The 24,352-nt window shown below is 37.1% G+C and overlaps 1 protein-coding gene across 1 annotated transcript in view; it reads left to right on the top strand.

Moving 5' to 3' along the window:
- LOC107530233 (cyclin-Y-like protein 1) overlaps positions 1 to 24,352 on the top strand; it is a 53,220-nt gene that overhangs the window by 8,486 nt on the left and 20,382 nt on the right. The window contains exons 2-4 of the mRNA XM_087815386.1: positions 10,223 to 10,297; positions 11,927 to 11,961; positions 22,894 to 22,994. Coding sequence (XP_087671512.1) covers positions 10,223 to 10,297; positions 11,927 to 11,961; positions 22,894 to 22,994 — 211 coding nt within the window. The remainder of the gene's footprint in view (positions 1 to 10,222; positions 10,298 to 11,926; positions 11,962 to 22,893; positions 22,995 to 24,352) is intronic.

The following is a 24,352-nucleotide window of genomic DNA, read 5'->3' on the forward strand; positions in this document are numbered from 1 at the left end:
GCAAGAGAGAGACAAGCAGTGACCTATAAGGGAACCCCCATAAGGCTGACATCAGACCTCTCAGTAGAAACTCTTCAGGCCAGAAGAGAGTGCCATGAAATTCTCAAAGTAATGAAAAGCAAGAACATGTAATCAAGATTGCTTTATCCAGCAAGGCTATCATTTAAAATTGAAAGTGAAATAAAAAGCTTCCCAGACAAAAAAAGGCTAAAGGAGTTCAGTACTATGAAACCAGCATTGCAAGAAATGCTAAAAGGACTACTCTAAGAAAAAGAAGGAATAATGACAGAAAGGTGCATTAGCATAAAGGGGAAAAATGGCATTAAATAAGTATATATCAATAGTTACCTTAAACGTAAATGGTCCATTCAAAAGACATAGGGTAGCTGAATGGCTAAGAAAACAGGACCCAAATATATGCTGTCTACAAGAGACCCACCTGAGAGCAAAAGACTCACACAGGCTAAAAGTGAAGGAATGGAATAAAATATTCCATGCAAATGGAAAGGAAAAGAAAGCCGGAGTAGCAGTTTTTATTTCTGACAAAATGGACTTCAAAATACATAATACTAAAGGGGTCAATCCAACTGCAGGAAATACCAACTACATAATACTAAAGGGGTCAATCCAACTGCAGGAAATAACCCTTATAAACATTTATGCACCCAATATAGGAGCACTTAAATATATTAAAAAATTTTGATAGACTTTAAGGGAGAGATTGACAGCAACACAATCATAGTGGGGGACTTTAACACCCCACTCTCAGCATTGGACAGATCATCAAGACAAAATGACAACAGGGAAACACAGATCTTAAGTGACTCACAAAATCTAATGGATTTAACTGACATTTACAGAACATTTCACCCCAAAGCAGCAGAATACACATTCTTCTCAAGTGCACATAGAACATTCTCAAAAACAGACCACATGTTAGTTTAGGGCACAAGGCAAGTCGCTACAAATACAAGAAGACTGAAATCATATCAAGCATCTTCTCAGATAACAATGCCATGAAACTAGAAATCAACCACTATAAAAAACTCAAAAATATTCAAACACATGGAGGCTAAATAGCATGTTATTAAACAATGAATGGGTTACCAGTGAGATCAAGGAAGAAATCAAACACTTCTTGGAAAAAAATGAAAATGAACAGACAACAACCCAAAATCTATGGGACATAGCAAAAGCAGTCCTGAGTGAAAAGTTCATAGCATTACAGGTCTATCTCAAGAAGTAAGAAAAAGCTCTACTGAACCATCTAATACAACTAAATGAACTAGAATGAGAACAGCAAGAAAAGCCCCAAGGAAGTAGAAGAAAGGAAATAATAAAAGATCAGAGCAGAAATTAATGACATAGAGACTAAAAACATAATACAAAAAAATCATTGAAACCAAGAGCTGGTTCTTTGAAAAGATAAGTAAGATTGATGCACCTTTAGCCAGATTCACCAAGAAACTAAGAGAAAGGAACCAAATAAATAAAATCAGAAATGAAAGAGGCGATATAACAACCAACCCAACAGAAATAGAGAGGATCAAAAGAAAATACTATGAGCAGCTATATACCAACAAACTGGACAACATGAGTGAAATGGACAAATTCCTAGAGTCATACAACCTTCCAAAGCTGAATCAGGAAGAGGCAGAAAACCTGAATGGGCTGATAACAACTAATAAAACTGAAGCTGTAATAAAAAAAACTCTCAAGAAACAAAAGTCCTGGACCAGATGGATTTGCAGGCAAATTTCACCAAACATTCAAAGAAGAAGTAACACCTGTTCTACTCAAACTATTCTATAAAATTCAAGAGGAGGGAAAACTCCCAAACTTTTTATGAGGCCAGCATCATGCTAATCCCAAAACCAGATAAAGGCACTACAAAGAAAGAAAATTACAGGCCAGTATCCCTGATGAACATAGATGCTAAAATCCTCAACAAAATACTAGCAAACCGGATCCAACAATACATTAAAAAGATCATACACCACAACCAAGTGGGATTTATTTCAGGGATGCAAGGCTGGTATAACATCTGCAAATCAATAAATGTGATACGTCTCATAAACAAAATGAAGGACAAAAGTCATATGATCATATCAATAGATACAGAAAAAGCATTCGACAAAATCCAGCACCCATTTCTGATAAAAACTCTCAGCAAAGTGGGAATAGAGCGATTATACCTCAACATAATAAAGGCCATATATGACAGACCTACCGACAACATCATACTCAATGGCAGAAACTAAGACCATTTCCCCTAAGAACAGGAACAAGACAGGGGTGTCCACTTTCACCACTCTTATTCAACATAATACTGGAAGTTCTTGCCACAGCCATCAAACAGGAAGAAAACATAAAAGGTATCCAAATTGGAAAGGAGAAAGTAAAACTCATTATTTGCAGATGACATGATATTATACATAGAAAACCCTAAAGACTCCATCAAAGTACTACTAGATTTGATAAACATATATGCACCCAATATAGAAGCACCTAAATATGTAAAAAATTTCTTGATGGACTTTAAGGGGGAGACTGACAGCAACACAATCATAGTGGGAGAATTTAACACCCCACTAGCTGGATACAAAATCAACTTCCGGAAATCAATGGCATTCTTATACACCAACAATGAACTTTCAGAAAGAGAAACTAAAAAAAAGTACCATTTACCATTGCAACTAAAAAAATAAGATACCTAGGAATAAACTTAACCAAGGATGTAAAGACCTGTACTTGGAAAACTATAGGACACAGAAAAAAGAAATAGAGGAAGATATAAACAAGTGGAAGAATATACCATTTTCATGGATTGGAAGAACTAATATTAAAATGCCCATACTACCTAAAGCAATTTATAGATTCAGTACAATTCCTATTAAAATACCAACAGCATATTTCACAGACCTAGAACAAACATTTCAAAAATTTATATGGAACCAAAAAAGGCCTGAATAGCTGCAGCCATCTTCAGAAAAAAGAACAGAGTGGGAGGGGTCACTTTACCGGGTATCAAACTGTACTACAAAGCTGCTGTTATCAAAACAGTTTGGTATTGGTACAACACCAGACATAGACCAATGGAACGGAACAGAGACCCCAGAAATAGACCCACGCCATTATGGTCAGTTAATATTTGACAAAGGAGGCAAGAGCACACTATGGAGTAAAGACAGTCTCTTCAATAGGTGGTGCTGGGAAAATTAGACAGCTACATGCAAGTAAAATGAAACTAGACCACCAACTTTTACCATACACAAAAATAAACTCAAAATGGATAAATGACTTAAGTGTAAGTCACGGAACTATAAAGATCCTGCAAGAAAACATAGGCAGTAAAGTCACAGACATCTCACATAGTGGAATTTTCACTGTTACATCTCCTAGGGTAAGAGAAACAAAAGAAAAAATAGACATATGGGACTACCTCAAACTAAAAAGCTTCTGCACAGCAAAAGAAAACAGCCTCAAAATACAAAGGAATCCCACAGTCTGGGAAAACTTATTTGCCAAGGATGTATCTGATAAGGGGCTATTTTCCAAAGTGTACAAAGAACTCATACTACTCAGCAAGAGGAACACAAACAATCCAATTAAAAAATGGGTAAAGGACCTGAATAGATATTTTTCCAAAGAGGACATACAGATGGCCAAGAGACATATGAAAAAATGCTCAACATCACTAATCATCAGAGAGATGCAAATTAAAACCACAATGAGGTATCACTTCACAACTGTAAGAATGGCTGCCATCAACAAATCAACAAACGACTTGTGCTGGCAAGATTGTGGAGAACGGGGAATCCTAGTACACTCCTGGTGGGAATGCAGACTGGGGCAGCCACTATGGAAAACAGCATGGAGGTTCCTCAAAAAATTAAAAATTGACCTGCCTTTTGACCCAGTGATCCCACTGTTAGGAATATATCCTAAGAAGCCAGAAACACCAATCAGAAAGAATATATGCACCCCTATGTTCATAGCAGCACAGTTTACAATAGCTAAGATCTGGGAACAGCCCAAGTGCCCATCAGAGTGGACAAAAAAGCTGTGGGACATTTACACCATGGAATACTATGCAGCTATAAAGAAGGATCTTTTACCCTTTGGGGCAGCATGGAAGGTCCTGGAGAATATTATGCTAAGTGAAATAAGCCAGGCAGAGAAAGACAAACATCACATGATCTCGCTTATATGTGGAATCTAAAGAACTTAATAAACTGATGAACAGAAATGATTCAATGACATGGAAGTGGGGATCAGACTGATGAATCTTAGAGGGATGGAGGGGGGCAGGTGGGTGGAGCGGGAGCAATTAACCAAAGAAGTTGTATGCATATATGCACAACCCAAGGATATGGACAATGGTGTGGAGAGGGACTGGGGAGGGGGGTGGGATGGGGTGGAATGGGTCATTGGGGAGAAAAAGGGACACCTGTAATATTTGAACAACAAAAAAAATTGTAATAAATTGTAATATACCTTCACCAAAAATATAAATAAAAAATAATGTAGGAAAAAATAAGAAACCATATATTCACCAAGTTTTTGTTGCATTATTTTCAAATACAAACATTGGAAGTAACTTAAAGTCTAGTAAGGGAGTGGTAATATAAACTGGTACATCCATGCAGTAGACTACTATAGAGCTATAAAAAAGAATAAAATCTTTCCTGCTATGTTGTGATCTCCAGGGTAACTTACATTTAAAAAGGAAGGAGGAGACATCCTGTGATCTCCGTGACAGAAACAGGGGAAATAAGCTTATTTAAAAAAAAACACAAAACAGAACACTGAGAAAAATTCTTGCTAATTGTGTAACTTTTATTCCCTTTCCTTTAACGAGCAACCAAAACACATATTAAGATGATGTGTGGGTAATAAGTTAATGAGTTGGCATTTCATACAGTTTCCAATGAAATGCTAAATGTTCATATTTTGCTTTGGAATTAATTTATGAAAGCTTTGTCATTTTTTGGTGCTTTGTGTGTAGTATATAAATTGCTGTTGCATTTCATTTGATCCTTACAATGTTTTGAGTTCAGCAGTATAGGAATTATATCTGTCTTTTGTGTCAGAAGACAGGCTCTGAGTGGTGTAAATTGAATTATCCAAGGTTTGAAAAATCAGGCTTGATAGAGCAGGAATGTAAATTCCACATATATGGGACATGGGAATAGAATTTATAGAATGACACAACATGTGATCAGCTTTGGGGATAGTGCGTTTTTTCACACACCCGATTTTTGTGTGTATTAAAGTATTTAAACTTTAGAGTTAAAACAGTAACATTACATAATGTGAGATGAAATTGAGGTAAGTTGCTACTAAGGAATGTTCTTAAAAGTCCAAGATAACGAGCAAAGTACTTTTTAAAAATAAAGGAAGAAAGGTGTACTTCACTATATGAAATGTCACGTCTCTGTCACAGTCATTAAAATGACTTCAGCGTGCCTGCCCGGGCGTGGCTCAGCGGTTGAACGTTGACCTAGGATCCAGGCGATAGGGGTTCGATTCCCGGTCAGGGCACATGCCCAGGTTGCGGGCTAGGCAGCCGATCAATGACTCTCTCATCATTGATGTTTCTCTCTCTCTCCCTCTCCTTTCCTCTCTTTGAAATTGATAAAGATATATATTTTTTAAAAAGTGGATTCTTTAAAAAAAAATTAAAGTAAAATAAAATGGGCTCAACATTAAAACAAGGCAATACTGAGATCCAAGGTGAGGCAGCTACAGAAGTGGTTTGGAAGCCAGAATTAGGATGGTCAGAGGCTAGGAAGCTAGAAGCAAGGCTCAAGGAGCAGAAGACTCGGGGACACAGAAGCATGCTCTGTGCCCTTTGGTGAGGCAGCCAGCTCAAGGCCTTCCGGTAGGAGTCACCTGACTGGGGTGGATAGTGTGGTCTCAAGAGAGAGAAAATCATTAGTGTATATGGTTATTGTTAGACTCTAAATTTGTGTTATGGGCTACAAAACTAATACAATGTATAGTAAATACAATGTATAGTATAGGGGATAGAGCAGTTCAATAAATGCAGGAAACCTTAAGTAAACAGGTACCAAGCAGTTGGCCCAGAAACTGCTGATATTTCTGTTTAATTGGAATAAATTGAAATCAGTGTCTTTCTGAAAAATGCTTAAAACCATTCTATAAAATAGTGGTGCAGTATTTGTGATTAGCAAAAAGTACAAGTTATATATAAAACTGTTGTAGGCTATAAACAGAAAATATTTTATAAAAGCTTCATGCAAATTGACAACATTAGGGCCTAGTGGATATAGTACATGCAAATGATAGGCAACTCACCAAAGTGAAAATAACACTGTTAACTGTGGTCAAAGAAGTGCAAATTAGAGACACCATGAGGTTCCTCATTCACATAACTGATTTTTTTTTTAAGTATGCAAAACTAGGGTAGAAGCTAAAATGGTATGCTTTGCAGCATTACACACTAATATGCCCTCACTTGTTTTGGAAAGCCACTTAGTTTTATATATTGAGCCATAAAAACAATGTAACCTTTGGTCTAGTCATTTTATTTTAAAGAGCTTTTCTAAGGAGGTTTAAAAGATTGTTTAAATAAACACTATACATGTGAAGATTTTTTTTGACAATATTATAAGAATAGAACTTTGTAAGTACCTAAACCCCAATAGGAGTTTGGCTAAGTAAAGTATAGGAATAACACTTGATAGCTGATTATGTATCCATTAAACAGTAAATATGCTGCATGTTAAAAAAAAAAAATCTAAAAATACTTAAAATCTTTTAAAGAGAAGTATTGATTTGTATAACCAGAGTCACAGAGTAAAAAATCAAGGTACTCCTTGATTCAGTAATTACATGTTCTTCTCAGAACTTGTCTCAGTTCTGCTACCCTGTTGGTTTCTCCTGAGAAAGCTTTCTTCTCAAGCTGGCAAAGGGAGCATCCACAGCCCCAGATGACCTAAGGATCCCAGAGCTCACCTCTGCCTTTCTCTTAGGTTCTTGGGAGGTGCCAGGCCAGCTGTGAGCCATTGGCCAGCCCTGGGTCATGTGCCTGCCCTAGAACTTAGGTGTAGGGTAGGGGCAGTTTCAACTTTTTTGTTTGTTTGTTACTTGAGCTAATTTTGATGTGTTTCTGCATGTTGTCATTTCTTTTGTACCAGCCTTCTTGATTTTCGATTTTTGTATTTAGAGCCATAGCAGCACATCTTGGTTTGTGTGTGTGTGTGGAAGCCTGCTTCTTCTTTGATTCAAATACACTCTTTTTTCCTGGGCTTCCCATTGAAAATTTTAATTAAACTATATCATTCCATAGACACCGATATATAATATGGCTACTTCTGCAGACATTTGTTCTTATTTTTTATTCAAATGCAATATGTTTGCTTTACTTTTGGTAGGAATTAGTCTTGAATTTTTTCAGAAGTCTGAGGTTAAAGGCTGCATCTCACTTTGTGCACAACTGAATTAATTTATTTTTCTAAATAGCTACTAGCATGTCTCATTTTTCAAATATGTGGGAAAAAACCTTTAAAATAATTTTATGGGGTTTTTACATTAAAATGTTAACATAAGAAATATTCAAACCTGTGAAGAATTTTTGTGAGTTTATTTGAGCCAAACTGTTGACATGTGCTGAGAAGCAGAATCTCAAAGGATTGAGATAATGCTCTGGAGAATGGCAGTTCGGCACCTTGTTTTATGCATTACAGTCAAGGAGGAGACGTAAGTGGGTTACATGAAATCCTTTGGTGATAGATCAGGGAGGCAGGAGAAAACAAAGTGGGGAAACCTCTGGGATTGGATAAAAAATAAAATGATACTTAGGTGGGTACAGGACAATTAACAATCAACAACTCGTTAACAATGAGGGGATTTGTGGTCTCCACAGAATAGTTCATGTGTTTTGAGGGGTCCAGAAAAAGGAAAATTACTTTGACATTCCAATGATGTTATTGTAGATGCAAAAAGACAATAGACAGGCTCAGTTAAGGTAAAGACTACCTTTGTCAGGGAAGATACTGGCCTAGGACATGACTGCCCACCATAAACTGCTTTTTAACTTAAAAAGTTTTAATTGCACACCGTCCTTTGTGGTTAATTTAGGTCTCTGAGTTTGCGAGGCTGCCATGCAGGCCTTCCCTGAGCTAGTCAGGTTAGCATGTGGCCCCTTTTCATCCACAGAAATGTTGAATAGAATAGTTCCTACAAAAGCAATTTAATAAACTTGAAATTTAGTGAAGGAATTTTCTTGAAGAACAGGGCAATTGGTTTAGTTATTTAAATTTCTAGTGTTGGCAATACTTTCAAAATGGATGGCTCAGATGTCTTTTAAACCAGGAAGTCCCAAATGATGTTGGTGGAAGATTCTAGCTGTATTACTGGGAGGGGAAAAGGGTTCTAGGTATAAACGTGTGACATGATGTGTTAGACTTTATTCATTATTAGACTGCTTAGTTTTAACACAGCAGTGAGCATTTTGCTTCTCTAAAAACCACGGATGTGGTTTATTTATATTTGACCTCTAGATACCCTTTTAAAAAATAGAACCATTATGTGATTTGGAAAATATTGCCTTAACCATTACTCTATCAGGATCTTGGTCCACTTTCTTACAAGATTGGTTAAGTGGTTTGAGATGGTCATTACTAAGGAATATCATAGGGTTTGTTTTTTAAAAGTGATGCCTTTTTATTCCATATAGTGGCAAACTTTATGTTATTAAAATTCAAGTACCTGTTTTGTGTAGTTGAAGATTATCCCACCTTGGTGCAAGGTGGACTGCAGGCAGACCTACCTTTATATAGCTACAGCAAATTTCATTTTTACAAGCAGCCCAATGATCAGGTCCAGAAAGTATTCTTATTGAAGTCCCAAATTAATCGTGTCGCATGGAAGGAAGAAGTGAGTTTAGCTTTGGAATTTGAGGGTGTTGGGGGTAGAGATGTTGATTGTGCTCTGTTGACCTGATTGTAAAAGGGGGAGGGCATATAATAGGAATAGGACCATAGCTGTTTAATGATTATTCACCTTACTAACTGTAGATAAAGAAATTTTCCTACAGACCCTAGGAAACTAGAGGATGTGCTGCAAGAAGAAAAACAGAGCTGTAAAAAGATGAGACACCTTGGGGCCTGGATGGGCCCATTGCTCAGAAAAGAAAATGCATTTCAAGAACAGACAAAGGGCAGGATGCATTTTGATTTGGCTGCTGTGCCTAGAGCCTAACCCCACTCCTGGAGTTTACCTCAGGAATGCTGACTGTTCTCAGATCCCAGGAACTGGCAGAACTGGGTTTTAACACCATTGAAAGTCAACCACCTTGTTATGGGACTTCAAGATCTTGGAAGGAGACACAGGGACCACAGATCTGCAGCCATCCTTCCACACGCACCCCTCCCCCCTTGCGTGCAGCCCTATATAACCAGCCAGGTAATAAGGGAAGGGCAGAGCAGATTTTATGTGGACAAATCCCACTGCTCTCCCATTTGCTGGCAAAAATGGAATAAATGCTCATACTTGATTCAACCTTGTCTCTGCTTAATTGGCTGAAGAAGCAACAGGCAGCCTGGACCCATTGTGTTCAGTTTCAAGGGCAGAATTAAAAAATCACTTTGATGAAAGTGCTGAATGTCACTATCATGAAAGTGTTCCTGTAGATTAGCGCATTGAGCTCTTAGGCTGTCCTTTAAAATGTGCTGTGATGAATAGCCCCAAGTAAGCCTCTACTAACTAAGTTCATTTTCTGAATGGAGTTAGAATTAGCCTAAATGTGTAAAGAACACTTGGCAAAAACAGCTCACTTGCTTTGGGCATGTTTGATATATTAGTTAATTGACCACAGTGTAACTTGGTTCTTGAGACTGTTTCTGGAATGTACTAGTAAGATCAGCATAAAAGAGAGTGACTGTATTTCTAATTGATAAGTAGAAGTGGGAAAGCACTTATTTGATTCATAGGTTATTTAGGTGCAAGTTAAAAGAAAGTCTAGGACATAGCCTGGTTTTATTCCGCATGTATTGAATGATTCTACAAGTTTGAATTTTCCCAATCGAATTTTTATATTGTTACCTTTACTAAAATTGGCTTGTTAGCATTACTTAAAAACTCTTCCCAACCAGATTTTAAGTGATTAAAATTGCTGTGTAGCTATTTTTTAAATTATGTATTTTTCTACTCAACTAAATTAGTATCTCTTTAATGTTCTCTTCTTCCTATACAGAGTTGGCTTCAGACTTAATACCTTCCGACCATCCGAGGGCAAGCACAATTTTCCTGGAGAAATCTCAAGTGGATGGTAAGTCAAGATAGGATTTAGGTCACAGTTAGGTTTTTATTTGAACAAATAAAAAAAATCAGTTGTTTATATATGAGGGTTAAATTTGTGATTTTGGCTTTATTTTACATAGTGCCCAACCAAATGATCATATATCATATCTAGAACTTTTAAGCTATTCAAAACTCTTTCATTCTGATATAATGCTGCCAGGGTGCATCAGAGCAAAGAGAGCCACGTGGGGTTTCCCAGAAGCTTAGCCTCAGCTTCTGAAACTAGCGTCAATTTCCTGTGTCCTGTTTGTTTTAGGATAAGAATAAAAACTGTAGGATTTTAAGACTTTTGCTTGCCTGCTTATTTTCCTTAATGTTATGTTAAATTGAGTTTACTTGCTCAGAAAGGCACACTGATCAAGTCTTTCAGTTGATTATGACAGCAGAAGCACATGAAGGGAAGGTTCCATTTTATTTGAAGCAATGCGGCAGAGTAAAAAATGGGGGTTTTCACGTGTTTTAATGGTATGTGTGCATTTTGACTATCTGGAGCTGATCATTTTTTGTTAGGACTGCTGTATTTCTGTTTTTTCCAGAGCCATGGGCTGCTCACATGGGGAGAGAGGGTGCTGACAGTAAAGGAAAATCTATCCCATGCCCCTCTCTTCAGTCCTAAGGAATGTGTGTCTATGGTGCCCGTCCCACATTAAAGGAGGCAGTGTGGGAAACTAAGTTCAGCCCAAGACCCTCTTTGGAGCTTTTCTTTTTCTTCTGATCTTTGTTAGAACAAAAGGATTTTGTGTGTTGTCCATATGTTTAGTTATGTTAGCCACACTCATTTTAAAATTTAAATTAGATCGGTTCTTTTGCAACTGAGTAAAGCCCCATCTGTTTATTTATATGTTTGTTTGTTTGTTTATTTTTTAATCCTCACCTGAGGATATTTTTTCCATTGCTTTTCAGAGAGAGTAGAAGGGAGAGAGAGGGAGAAACATCGATGTGAGAGAGACATATCAATTGGTTGCCTTTTGCACACACCCCAACTGGGGATTGAGCCTGCAATCCAGGCACATGCCCTTGGCTGGAATCGAATCCAGAACCGTTTAGTCTGCGGGCTAATGCTGTAACCACTGAGCCAAACTGGACAGGGCAAGACCTATTTATTTTTTTTGAGTAAGGTATTCTAGTTGATTACCAGTAAGTGGTTCAGGATGCTTCCAGGTGCCTGGCCAGAAACTGGTTCTTAGAGCAGTCAACCGTTAGATCCTCGTCATTCAAGTAAAATGGGTATAAATGTAGAAATAGAAACTATGACTAAGCAGTGGTTCAGAAATGCAACAGTTAAACTTGTTTATTAGCTGTTTCTCACCTGGCCTAATTCACTTTGCCCTTTTCTTCTGTACATGGAGAGACTTTTATTTGTACCTAATACAGAATATCTGTGAGATCAAACAAGTAAAACTTAGCTTTAAGATTTTACTTTATGGGACTCATCTTGCCAGGTGATTTAAATTATAAATTTTGTTGGAAATCATAAAAGAAATGGAATAAAATATTGTCTTATTTTGTATGTTGGTAACCTTTCAGGTAATCAGTAACTTTTCTTTTCCTATGGCATTTATATCAGCATTGATCAGTGACTTTTTTTTATTCTTAGTGCGAGGAAAGAGAAGAAAGAACTATTCATACCATGTAAGTAAACAGTTAAAAACTTAATAATTTGAATGAAAAGAAACTAATAATTTGAACTAAAAATTGTCTACCATGATTTTTAAAATATGTAATGGACCCAATATCATTAGCATGGACCTTTATTGGTAGATTTTCTAAATCTCTTCTATTATCTTAGTTATCAAACTTACATATTCAGGAAAGTTTTTGGCTTAATAATGCCCATTTATTTTTTAAGGGGTTCTAAACTTTAAGTTAAATTTCAGTAACATGGTTGATGTATAAAGATCTGCCTTTTTTGCCTTATTTTTTAATTTTGTTTTTCGACAAAACGAACAACAATATAATAGTTAAGTCGGTTTTTAGCACTGTCTATTGACTTATTGTCACAGCAGCTGAAAGCTTAGCTTTCTCACCCCAGCATGGCCTTATTTCCCTTCCTCTGTCCCCTCAACATGTATCATGGTTTTTATTAAATCAGAATTAATGTTTACATTATTATGACTATGTAAATATTTTTTACCTCTGAGCCATATAGTTCTCTGGCTGTGCCTCTTTATTGTATACTCTTCATTCTTTCTCTCAAATATTACTGAAATTTGAGCACTTCTCCAGGATAATCCAAACCCTCTTCCTTATCACCATGATCTCAGGTAGCGAAATGCAGCAAGTAAGCTGGTCTCCCTACTTTCAAAAATAACTTTTTTGGTACGTAATTATCTAGTAATTTGTCAGAGAAAGATTACTGTCAGACAGAAATACTACACTTATGCTACATTAACATAGTACCTAAGTCCTCATTTTTGTGTGTGTGGAATTAATTTTTTGACTATATTCACTTCCTGTTTTCTAACAGCTTTTTTTTTTTTTTTTCAGAAAATTTTTCACAGGCCTGTCAAAAATATTTTCCATTTACTAAATACATTTGTTCCATTTTTTATTGGAAGCAATCTTCCCCAGCCTTTTGTTATCCTAGTCTAGTATAGAGCTATTCCTGGTTTTTTTTGGCATATTTCTTTAAAGTCATCTGCAGCAAGTAAGCTGGATTGGATTGGATCCCCTATGTCTTAAATCAGTGATTTTCAACCTTTTTCATCTCATCGCACGCATAAACTAATTACTAAAATTCTGCAGCACAAGAAAAATATATCTTTTGCTGATCTGACAAAAAATTGGTGTAATTTTAATTCATTCACACTGGACCTCTATTATTATGTTGGCTGTTGTCATTTTTTTATTTGACAATCTAAGGGAAAAGAGGCCAGTGCCCCTGACTAAATAGTCAGGTATTCCATGTTTCGAAAATTCTTGTGGCACACCAGGGCACCATGTGGTACACTGGTTAAAAATTGCTGTCCTAGGTTGTATATTTTCCTCTGTCTTGTTACACTCCGTTGTTTTACTGGAGCACTTTTTCCTGGGAAAGGATACATGGGCAGAAATTTTTTAGAGATATAGCTTCTCTGAAATGCCTCCTATTTAATAAAGTATAGAATTCTAGGTTGAAATTTATTTTTGCAGTTCTAAAGACATTTCTATAGTTTTCTTATTTCGCAGTGTTGCTCTTAAATCTGTTGACATTGGATGATACATTGTATATTACCAATTTTAGTAATTTCCCCCATCCCTTTCTTCTCTGGAAACTTTTAGAATCTTCTCTATTCCTAGGATTCTGAAATTTTATGTTTTAGTATGTACCTTTTCATTTTGTTGCCATTAAGACTGCAGGTCTTATCTACTTTCAGGGAATTGGTTTTGTTAATCTTCACCCGAGGATATTTTTTCCATAGATTTTTAGAGAGAATGGAAGAGAGGGAGGAAGGGGGAGAGAGACACAGAGACAGAGAGAAGAAAGCCACATCGATGTGAGAGACATCAATTGGTTGCCTTCCAGTGTGCCCGGTTGGGGTCTGGGATCCAACCTGCCATCCAGGTACGTGACCTTGACCGGGAATCCAACCCGAGACCCTTTGGTTCACGGGCTGGTGCTCTGACCACTGTACCACACCAAACAGGGAGGGAATTTTTTTGTTTCTTTTATATATTCTTTATTCCTTCTTTTTTTCTAGTATTCCCATTACTCAGAAGTTGGAAGTCTTAGACCAGTATTCCTGCACAAATCTAAATGTTTTCCCCTCTTATTTTCCATTTTATCTTTTTCTATTTTCTGGAGATTTCCTTGACTTTATGTTCCAACCCTTCTATAATTCTTTGTTTTGTCTATCTTGTTTTTAATTTATAGTGTTCTCATATATCCTGACATTCTTTTTTATAGCATTTCATTCTTTTACCAATACAATTTTTTGCCTTTCTGAGGTTAAAAATTTTTTTAAGTTTCTGTTTGCTCCTGAATGTTATCACTCCCATTAATTTTCTTTTCTTTTTACGCAATAGTTTTATTTTACATAGGACAACTTATTTGCTGACACCATAGATTCTAAGTTGCTCTATTAAAGTAATCACTAATAAAATGTGATGTTCTTAGCATGTAGATTTTAGGAAGTGTTTTCAACTTACTTTTTTTATGAGTTCAAATTTTTATTCTTTTTTAAATTCATTGGGGTAACATTGATTAATAAGATTATATAGGTTTGAAGTGTACATTTCTATGATGCATGATGGGTATATTGCATTGTGTGCCCACCACCCAAAGTCAAATCATCTTCCCTCACCATATATTTGCCTCCCTTTACCCTTTACTACTCCCTCACCCCCTTCCCTCTGGTAACCACCATACTGTTGTGTGTGTCTATGACTTTTAGTTTTATATCCCACATATAAGTGAAATAATACTGTTCTTAGCTTTTTCTGCCTGACTTATTTCGCTTAGCATAATAATATCCATGTTGTTGCCACGATAGTCTTGAGAAAGAAGAACAAAGTTGGAGGGATCACAATACCAGATACCAAGTTACATTTGATTACAAAGCTACAGTAATCAAAACAGCCTGGTACTGGCATAAGAACAGACATATAGATCAGTGGAGCAGAACAGAGAACCCAGAAATTGACCCATGCCATTATGGTCAATTAATATTTGACAAAGGAGACAAAAACATACATTGGAGTAATGACAGTCTTTTCAATAAATGGTGTTGGGAAAATTGGACAGATACTTGCAAAAAAAAAAGAAACTAGACCACCAACTTACACCATACACAAAAGTAAATTCAAAATGGATAAAAGACTTAAATGTAAGATGTGAAATCATAAAAATCCTAGGGGAAAACATAGGCAGCAAAATCTCAGACATCTCTCATAGCAATATGTTTGCTGATACATCTCATTGGGCAAGAGAAACTAAGGATAAAATAAACAAATGGGACTGCATCAAAATAAAAAGCTTCTGCACAACAAAAGAAACCATCAACAAAACAAAAAGGGAGCCCACTGTATGGGAGAACATATTTGCCAACGACACGTCAGATAAAGGGTTAATAACCAAAATATATAAGGAACTTATACAACTTAACAAAAGGAAGACAAACAATCCAATTAAAAAATGAGCAAAGGACCTAAATAGACACTTTTCCAAAGAGGACATACAAATGGCTGAGACACATGAAAAAATGCTCAACATTGTTAATCATCAGAGAGATGCAAATTAAAACCACAATGATATATCACTTCACACCTGTCAGAATGGCTCCATCAACAAGTCAATGAACTACAAGTGCTGGCAAGGATGTGGAGAAAAGGGAACCCTGGTACACTGCTGGTGGGAATGCAGACTGGGGCAGCCACTATGGAAAGCAGTATGGAGTTTCCTCAAAAGATTAAAAATTGACCTGCTATTTGACCCAGTGATCCCACTTCTAGGAATGTATCCTAAGGAACCCCAAACATCAATCACAAAGAACTTATGCACCCCTATGTTCATAGCAGCACAATTTACAATAGCTAAGATCTGGAAACAGCCCAAGTGCCCATCAGTAGATGAGTGGATAAAAAAATCCGTGGCACATTCACACCATGGAATACTATGCAGCTGTAAAGAGGAAGGATCTTTTATCCTTTGGCACAGCATGGAGGGAACTAGAAAGTATTATGCTAAGAGAAATAAGCCAGTCAGAGAAAGACAAGTACCACATGATCTCACTTATATGTGGAATATAATAAACAAAATAAACTGATGAACGAAATGGATCCAGAGACATAGAAACACGGAACAGACTGAGAGATCTCAGAGGGAAGGCGAGGGGAGGGGAGCGGGTAGGGAGAGATTAATCAAAGCATAACCCATGAATACAGACATTGGTGCGGGGAAAGCCTGGGGGTGGGATGGATGTGGGGTGGAGGGGATCAGTGGAGATAAAAAGGGGACATCTGTAATATTCTCAACAATAAAGATAAACTTAAAAAATAAATAAATAAAAGTAAATCTGTAATATTAAAAAAAAAGAGAGAAGAAAAACAAAAGCAATAATGACTTTTATTTATAGACTGGAGCAAGGTGAAAAGGAGTCACTTCTCCCTTGGGGTCATGGCCAAGAGGGCATGGTCCAGGACAGTGCCCTGGAGGAGGGGACCAGTGGGTGCTGGACAAGCCTTGAGGCTGTTCGGGAGGGTCAAGCCATGTTGGGAGAGTATAAAAAAAGAAAGAAAAGAACAGAAAAAAAAGAAAGAAAGACACTTTGGTTGTTTCCGTGTCTTGGCCACCATGAATAATGCTGCATGAACATAGGGGTGGGCATATCTTTGCAAATACATGTTTTCAAATTTTTTGGATAGATACCCAGGAGAGGAATTGCTGGGTCATATGGTAGCTCTATTCTTAATTTTTTGAGGAAACCCATACTGTTTTCCTCAAAAAAGTGGCTGCACCAGTTTGTATTTCCACAGCAGTGAGTGAGGGTTTCTTTTTCTCCACAACCTCTCCAACGCTTGTTAGATTGCTGTACCTGCCTTGTTGATAGTAACCATTTTGTTTTGATCTCTCTTACTTGTTGGCCTCCCTCAGATATGTGGTCGTCCCTGACTGTCTTTTGATACCTGATTGGAAGCACTAGGAGAGAGCAGAACTTTCGTTAACTGACAGGGCTTCACTGCAAGAACTTGGGGGCTGAATTCTGAGCCTGCCTTGGGTTCTGTAAGACAAACTGGCTTTCTTATTCCTGTCCTAGCCACTCTCTTTAGGCACCAAGGTTGTGCTTCCTCTCCTTTGTTCCGCCATGTCAGTTACCACTGATTTATGTCGTCTTCAACTTTCAAACATTAAAAATGATCTGCTGTTTTTCTTATACTGTGTATAGCTTTTTTTTTTTTTTTGCCTTTAATTCTAATGACATATCTCTGAAAGGAAGGAGAGCAGAAATAGATTTGTGGTTAGTCCACAGATCTCAAACTTATAGGTTCTAATTCAAACTTAGAACCTATATTTAAAGTATAAATCAAAGTTTAAACTTTTAATTCAATAAAATTAATAATATTAATTTAGGGAATATTTTTGGTTATACCTATAGTTAGCATACTCCACTTTTCTACTTAAGTCTTGGTTAAGAATTCTATTCAAACTATGCATTTTGCTATATTGTCCCATTTGTGTGCAACATAGATGGAGCAGTTTTCATTAATGCATAAAGTGTTAGAAATTTTTAGATGAATTAAAAATCATCAATTCTTAATATCCAAAATGTGTCTTGTGAAAAAGTAGAGAGAAAATAGTAAACTTCAGCTTTAGTTTTGGATGGTTTAAGATGAGACAGTGGGCACGATGGGTGGGGGCAGGATTTCAACAGGTACTTCACTTGATGGTAAGGTTTGGGTTGTCACTTATTAGACTTCTAGGTATGGTTAATTTTCCAGTCTTTGCTATTGAACTTGAAGTCTGCTAAGTAACCCCTTCCTTTTCCTGCAAAGATTGTAAAAGTCCATCTGTTCTGCCATTTGTGCTGAGTGAATGAAGATAGGGTTTTTGTCCCTGTGTATTCTAGTGACCAACTGAAATACCTATGAGCACTAAATTGTCAATAGTATTTTGACTCTTTGATTTTTTTTTTTATATTTGTGTTTTGTGTTTTTTAAATATATCTTTATTGATTTCAGAGAGAGGAAGGAAGAGGAAGAGAGAGAGAGAGAAACATCAATGATGAGAGAGTCATTGGTTGGCTGCCTCCTGCACGCCCCCAGCGGGGGACCGAGCCCTCAACCCGGGCATGTGCCCTGACTGGGAATCGAACCGCCATCTCCTGGATCCTAGGTCGACACTCAACCGCTGAGCCACTCCCATCTGGGTGATAAGTGTACTTTTTAATTGTTATGTTTGACAGTGTAGTTTATTGAGGTTGTAAACGAGCAATAGTAAGGTTTTAACCACAAAGAACAATTGTTTTAAATTTGCAAGCAAAATGAGGGGAAAGTAACTTTCTGGCAGCCAGTATATCCAGGCTTTGCTAGGAAGCTTAATTCTGCCACCCTCCAGTGGATACTGGATATTGGAAAGCTGGAATAATTGGAAGCAGGCCTGGACTGATGGCAAAGTATATAGTGTTCTTTGGCTGGATCTAGCCAGTATACTGTATATTGTTGATTTACTAAATGAATCCTCATAGAGCTGTGAGCCCGTCTAATTAAAAATTTTCAATGTTTTAGCGCTACTATTTTCAAATATAAACCATTATACATTCATATTAGGAAAAAAAATTAAATAGAGGAAAATGAGAACAAATATCACCCAAAGCTTTACCAACTAGTCTATATTTTGGTGCATTTTTTCCTATTCTTTTTACTCCTTTTATATAGGTTTTGGTTATAATTGACTTTATTATGGTGCATTATATGCCATGTTACACCTGTATAGTACTGATCTTAAAATATAACTTTCCATTTAGAATAAAAGTATTTGAATGAGTTTTCATATTTTATGCTATATTTGTCTTTTTGAGATCCCAAAAGTAAATTACATGTTAACTTCATATCTTAAGAACATATCAGAGTTTTAGCTATAGTTAAAACATTTCTAGCTTGAAAAGTAGTGATTTTCCCCCCAAAATATGCCATCTGGAACTTTTGGTTAATAAGGAATAAGTAGCTTTGAAGTTAAAGATCTGAAACAGGCAAAATGATGTTTCCTATAATATAAAGATATTTCTGATTATTGGCTACTGGCAATTTTGAAATGCTCTGTATTTTCAAAGATTTCAGCTAGATTTTCTCCCTGTCCTATCTTTTATGTATTTGTGTGGATACTGATGGGAAAGTTTGAGAGCATGATGAAAGCTATTTTATATTAATATGAGGAAGGTAGGCTCAGATTAATTCATTTATAAAAATACAACAAAACTGATATAGTAGGCAGTTAGGCAGACATGAACAGAGTAGGAACAATAGGCCAAGTATGTCACCAGGGTGGAAAGCTTCAGGTGCCTAGGGAGGGGCAAACTGGGAAACCAAGTATGTAAGGCGGGACCTCACTCCCAGTGTGACCTTTTCTCCCCTGGCATATCCATGATCACCCCTGACCTTTTATATCACTGGTCATGTGGTTCAGATCCTCCGCTGACCTTCCCTCGCCTAGTATATTGAGACCCTTAGAGGAGGAACAAGGAGGCCAGAGAACAGCCTCATGTGACTCCCAGGCAAGCCCTTGTGCGTCCCCTGCCTTAAGCATTAAGCCCTCAGGACAGTGAGGTTCTGACCTGCATCTAATAATCTTAGAAAAAAGCCTCAATCCTTTGACCACAGAGAGAAGAGTTTTGTTCAAACTAGAGATAACAGCTAGGCCTCAACTGTGTTTCAGTTCCAGGCCCAGAAAATCTGTAATGCTAGGGGGGGCAATGCCATGGCTGGCATCAGGACCAGCTGCAGTGACTAATGAACACCTGTCCTGACACTGAACTGTCAGTGGAGAACACAACCCTGAGGGGACACACCTGGAAAGCTGATGAATATTCTCTTGAGATCCTCCCCTAAGACCTCCCCTAAAATTTCCTTTAGATAAAAACTCTTAAAATGAAGGACCCAAAGGAGGCAAGAGTATCCAATGGAGTAAGGACAGTCTCTTCAATAAGTGGTGCTGGGAAAATTGGACAGATACATGCAAAAGAATGAAACTAGACCACCAACTTTCTCCATACACAAAAATAAACTCAATATGGAAAAAGACTTAAATATAAGTCACGAAACCATAAAAATCCTGGAAGAAAACATAGGCAGTAAAGTCGCAGACATCCCACGCAGTGGACTTTTCACTGATACATCTCCTAGGGCAAGAGAAACAAAGGAAAAAATAAACATATGGGACTACATCAAACTAAAAAGCTTCTGCACAGCAAAAGAAAACAGCCTCAAAATACAAAGGAACCCCACGGTCTGGGAAAACATATTTGCCAAGGATGAATCTGATAAGGGGCTAATTTCCAAAGTGTACAAAGAACTCATAGCACTCAGCAAGAGGAAGACAACCCAATAAAGAAATGGGCAAAGGACCTGAATAGACACTTCTCCAAAGAGGACATATGAATGGCCAAGAGACACATGAGAAAATGCTCAATGTCGCTAATCATCAGAGACATGCAAATTAAAACCACAATGAGGTATCACTTCACACCTGTCAGAATGGCTCCATCAACAAATCAACAAACAACATGTGCTGGCGAGGGTGTGGAGAAAGGGGAGCCCTAGTACACTGCTGGTGGGAATGCAGACTGGTGCAGCCACTATGGAAAACAGTATGGAGGTTCCTCAAAAAATTAAAAATGGAGCTGCCATTTGACCCAGTGATTCCACTTCTAGGAATGTATCCTAAGAATCCTGAAACATTCATCAGAAAGGTGCCGTTTCAGCCCAAGTGCCCATCAGTAGATGAGTGGATAAAAAAGCTGTGGGACATTTACACCATGGAATACTATGCAGCTATAAAGAAGAAGAATCTCGTACCCTTTGGGACAGTATGGATGGACCTGGAGAATATTATGCTAAGTGAAATAAGCCAGGCAGCGAAAGAGAAATATCACATGATCTCGCTTATACGTGGAATCTAAAGAACTTAATAAACTGATGAGCAGAATAGATTCAATGATATGGAAGCATAGATCAGACTGACAGAATGTCAGAGGGAGGGGGGAGAAGAGGTGGAGGGGGAGAGAGTAACCAAAGAATTTATATGCATATATGCACAACCCAAGGACACGGACAATGGTAGGGAGAGTTACTGGGGAGGGGGAAGGAACGGGGGGTGAAAGGGTCATTGGGGAGAAAAAGGGAAATCTGTAATACTTTAAACAAAAGTAAAAATTATTAAAATAATAATAATAATAAAATGAAGGACCCGGTGCATGCGCTGTCTCCGGCACTCTCTTGTGTGCGTGTTCTCTCTCTCTCTCTGTCTCTCTGTCTCTCCCTCTCTCCTTTCCCCTTTCCCCAGGCATGTATATCCTTGCTTTCTTTCACCTAAGTTCCAAGGGCCCTTCTTTTGCCTCTGTAACTTATTTCCTGAGACCATGCAGCTCAGCTGGCTCACTTCTTCTACTTCTCTAACTTTCTACATAAATTCTCTCATATAATTTGAGTTCTTGGCTCTAAATTCTTTCTCAGCAGAACTCAAGGACCAAGATCTAACATCTGGTGCCGTTTCACCACTGACAAAACCAAGCATATTAAAATTGTTGGTATTCTTTGATATTAAAGAATGCTACTATAACTTCCAACTACTTACAGTGACTGGGACTAGTTTTTGGTTTTACTTTAAAAGGATTGTCCTAACATAGTTTAGGCTATTTCCATATTTGATTATTGCTGTATTGTTGGGCTCTTTACAAATCAATAAATACTTTTAAAATAAATGAAGACTTTTGAAGTGTTTCAAAGATATCTTATTCTCTGGAGGGTCTCAAAAATGTCCTGTCATCTCTCTAATGCCATTTCTCTAGATAAAATTTAATTTGTATCTGTAGTAAGATTTACTTTTCAGTTGTAATTTGTTTTAAATAATTTGTTGAAATTAAGTTGCCCCAGATTCTATGCTCAGCAGCTGGAGGCAAAAGAGGAGGAAAAGCCCTGCCTTCCCTAGAGAAGCTCACTTTCTATGAGGGGGATACCCTGCGAACAGTTGATACCGTATGACAAGTAGTAACTCAGATGTGTGAGTGTAGAGAAAGGGAGAAGTTTTGCAGGTACCCGCTGACAGGTATCCTGGAGGAAGACGGGAAGTGGGGGTAAGCTTGCGGGGGTAAGGAGGAAGCAAAAGGCCTTGTAGTCAGAGAGAGCAGCGTGAGTGAGGCAGGGTTCTGATGAGTATCAAGTAACTTAGAGAATAGAATTAATTACATAATAGAAATACTCTCTGAGGCGCTCATTTGAGTAATGTAATGATAGTCTTATTTAAACATGAAGTGAGATAAATTCTCAGAGTTGATCTATCTGTGCTTTGGATGTGAAAGAACCTTAAAACAATGCTTTTATCCTCCAGGTAGGAAACTGAGGCCCAGAGAGCGCTGCCCCCTACCTTGTTAGCCATAGGCCAGCCCCAGCACACACAACACCTCTTGACTCAAAATATTTGTTTTGAACTAATATTTATTACTGACTTTCATTTACTTCAGTAAACTGCTCTTCCTTCAATATTATAGAAGGAATTATGTTTTAATGTAGAAAATATATAGTAGAAATAGAAATCTCAGCTGCTTTTCATTTCCTAAGGAAAAAACAATTCTGAAATCTTATTTTAAATGTTTTACATTATTATAAAGGGAATTTATCATAGGTGTTTGCCAAGTTGGATTATAGGTACTATATCAAGGGCAGCATTTTATAATCCTTTCCTCAAATCTTATCATTGGAAGTTAGAGTGTCTAATGGGTTTATCATAGAGCTGCACTGATATTGCACTAAAGCAGTTCATGGATTATAAGAACAATTTTAATGCTTAATTGTGTGATGTTTTAGCCAAGAAAACACACACTTTTATAGATTTAACTTACTGTGATATTTTCTTCTATAACCCTTCCCCTGCAGGTATCTCTAGGTCATCTTAATGAAAAGTATAGCTCATGCTCAACAATATTTTTAGATGACAGCACAATTTGCCAGCCTAATCTTAGGATCACCATGCAATGGTGAGTACAAATAGTTTGCCAGGGCTCAGTGACAGACCCCCTTATGCTAAAAGCATCCTACCCATATGTAATCTCATTTGATTGTCCTTTTTGGTGATCAGGTTAAAAAACTGGTGTCAATTATGTATTGATTTCAATTTCCATTTTAATCTTAGAGTGGATGGAAGAAGGGAAAGCCAGTTAACAAATAAATTATTTCCCTCAAAAGTATTCGTCTTTATTTGATGCATTACTGTTGTTGGACACAATTCAAGGAGAGGTGCTTTTCATTGACTGTTTCTAGGAAAAAAAAGTTTCTTTATGAGATACAGGCCTAAAATAATGTGTACTACTCTGGAAGCTACTCTTGGAGGAAGGAACAGCTTGTCTCCCACTGGCGCCAGAGTGTATCTGTATTTACATATAATTGGAATTTGTCAGATTTCCCACATTGTACTTTTTTTTTTCCCTTCTCTATTTCTATATTAAAATTCACTTCTCCTTCCAGGAAAAATGCATCAAACCGGTCTTAAGGAACAACTTTTCAAGCTAATTTCTTTGTGGATAAAATGTGTTCAACTGAAGTTTTAATTTTATAGATGTATTAATTTAGCTATATATATATATATATGTATTGATTTAGCTATATATTATGTATATATATATGTATTGATATGATTACATATATATATATATGTAAATGCATTGCAAAGACACTTTATCAATCCACATATAAGGAAATCACAGCAGAAAAAGTGAGAGAGGTGAAGCTTTGGAAAGAGTCACAGTCAGGTTTACTGAAGCAAATGTAACAGTGTCATGATGGTGAAAACTATTCATTAAGTTCTGCGAGCACTGCATAGTCCACAATTGGAGATGCACTTTAAAAACACCCTAAGATGAAACTTTCAAACTATTTAATAGTGAAATAAAACCAAAATAGGATGTAGAGCTTCGTGAATCCCACTGGGTTGTCCAAGGAATATTATCAGTGTCTTCTGGCTGATTTTCCAGAACCCAGGGGAACGCTACCTGGAAATATTAATATCCTCATTCTTAATGTTATTTTTCAGTCCTAAAAACATAATTTGTATATAAACTTAATTTGGTTTCTATTGTACCAGCTTTTTTGCTAATTAAATTATCAGTAACTTGTACTTTAATTAAAAACAGCAAGTTCCCAATCATAATAATGTAACTTTCTTCTCTTACTTATAACAGCAGTTGAGATCAAATTGTGTTTCAACAAAAATTGAGCCCCATCCCTCTCTAAAGTCCTGAGCTTTGGAACCTATCGCACAATCACTAAATCTTTTTATTCAGCCAGGACACTAAATCCATGAGTAAAAAAACCACTCCACTCTGGCTAAACTCCATAG

This window comes from Miniopterus natalensis, chromosome 1 (assembly GCF_054644295.1).
Source record: "Miniopterus natalensis isolate mMinNat1 chromosome 1, mMinNat1.hap1, whole genome shotgun sequence".
Taxonomy (NCBI): domain Eukaryota; kingdom Metazoa; phylum Chordata; class Mammalia; order Chiroptera; family Miniopteridae; genus Miniopterus; species Miniopterus natalensis.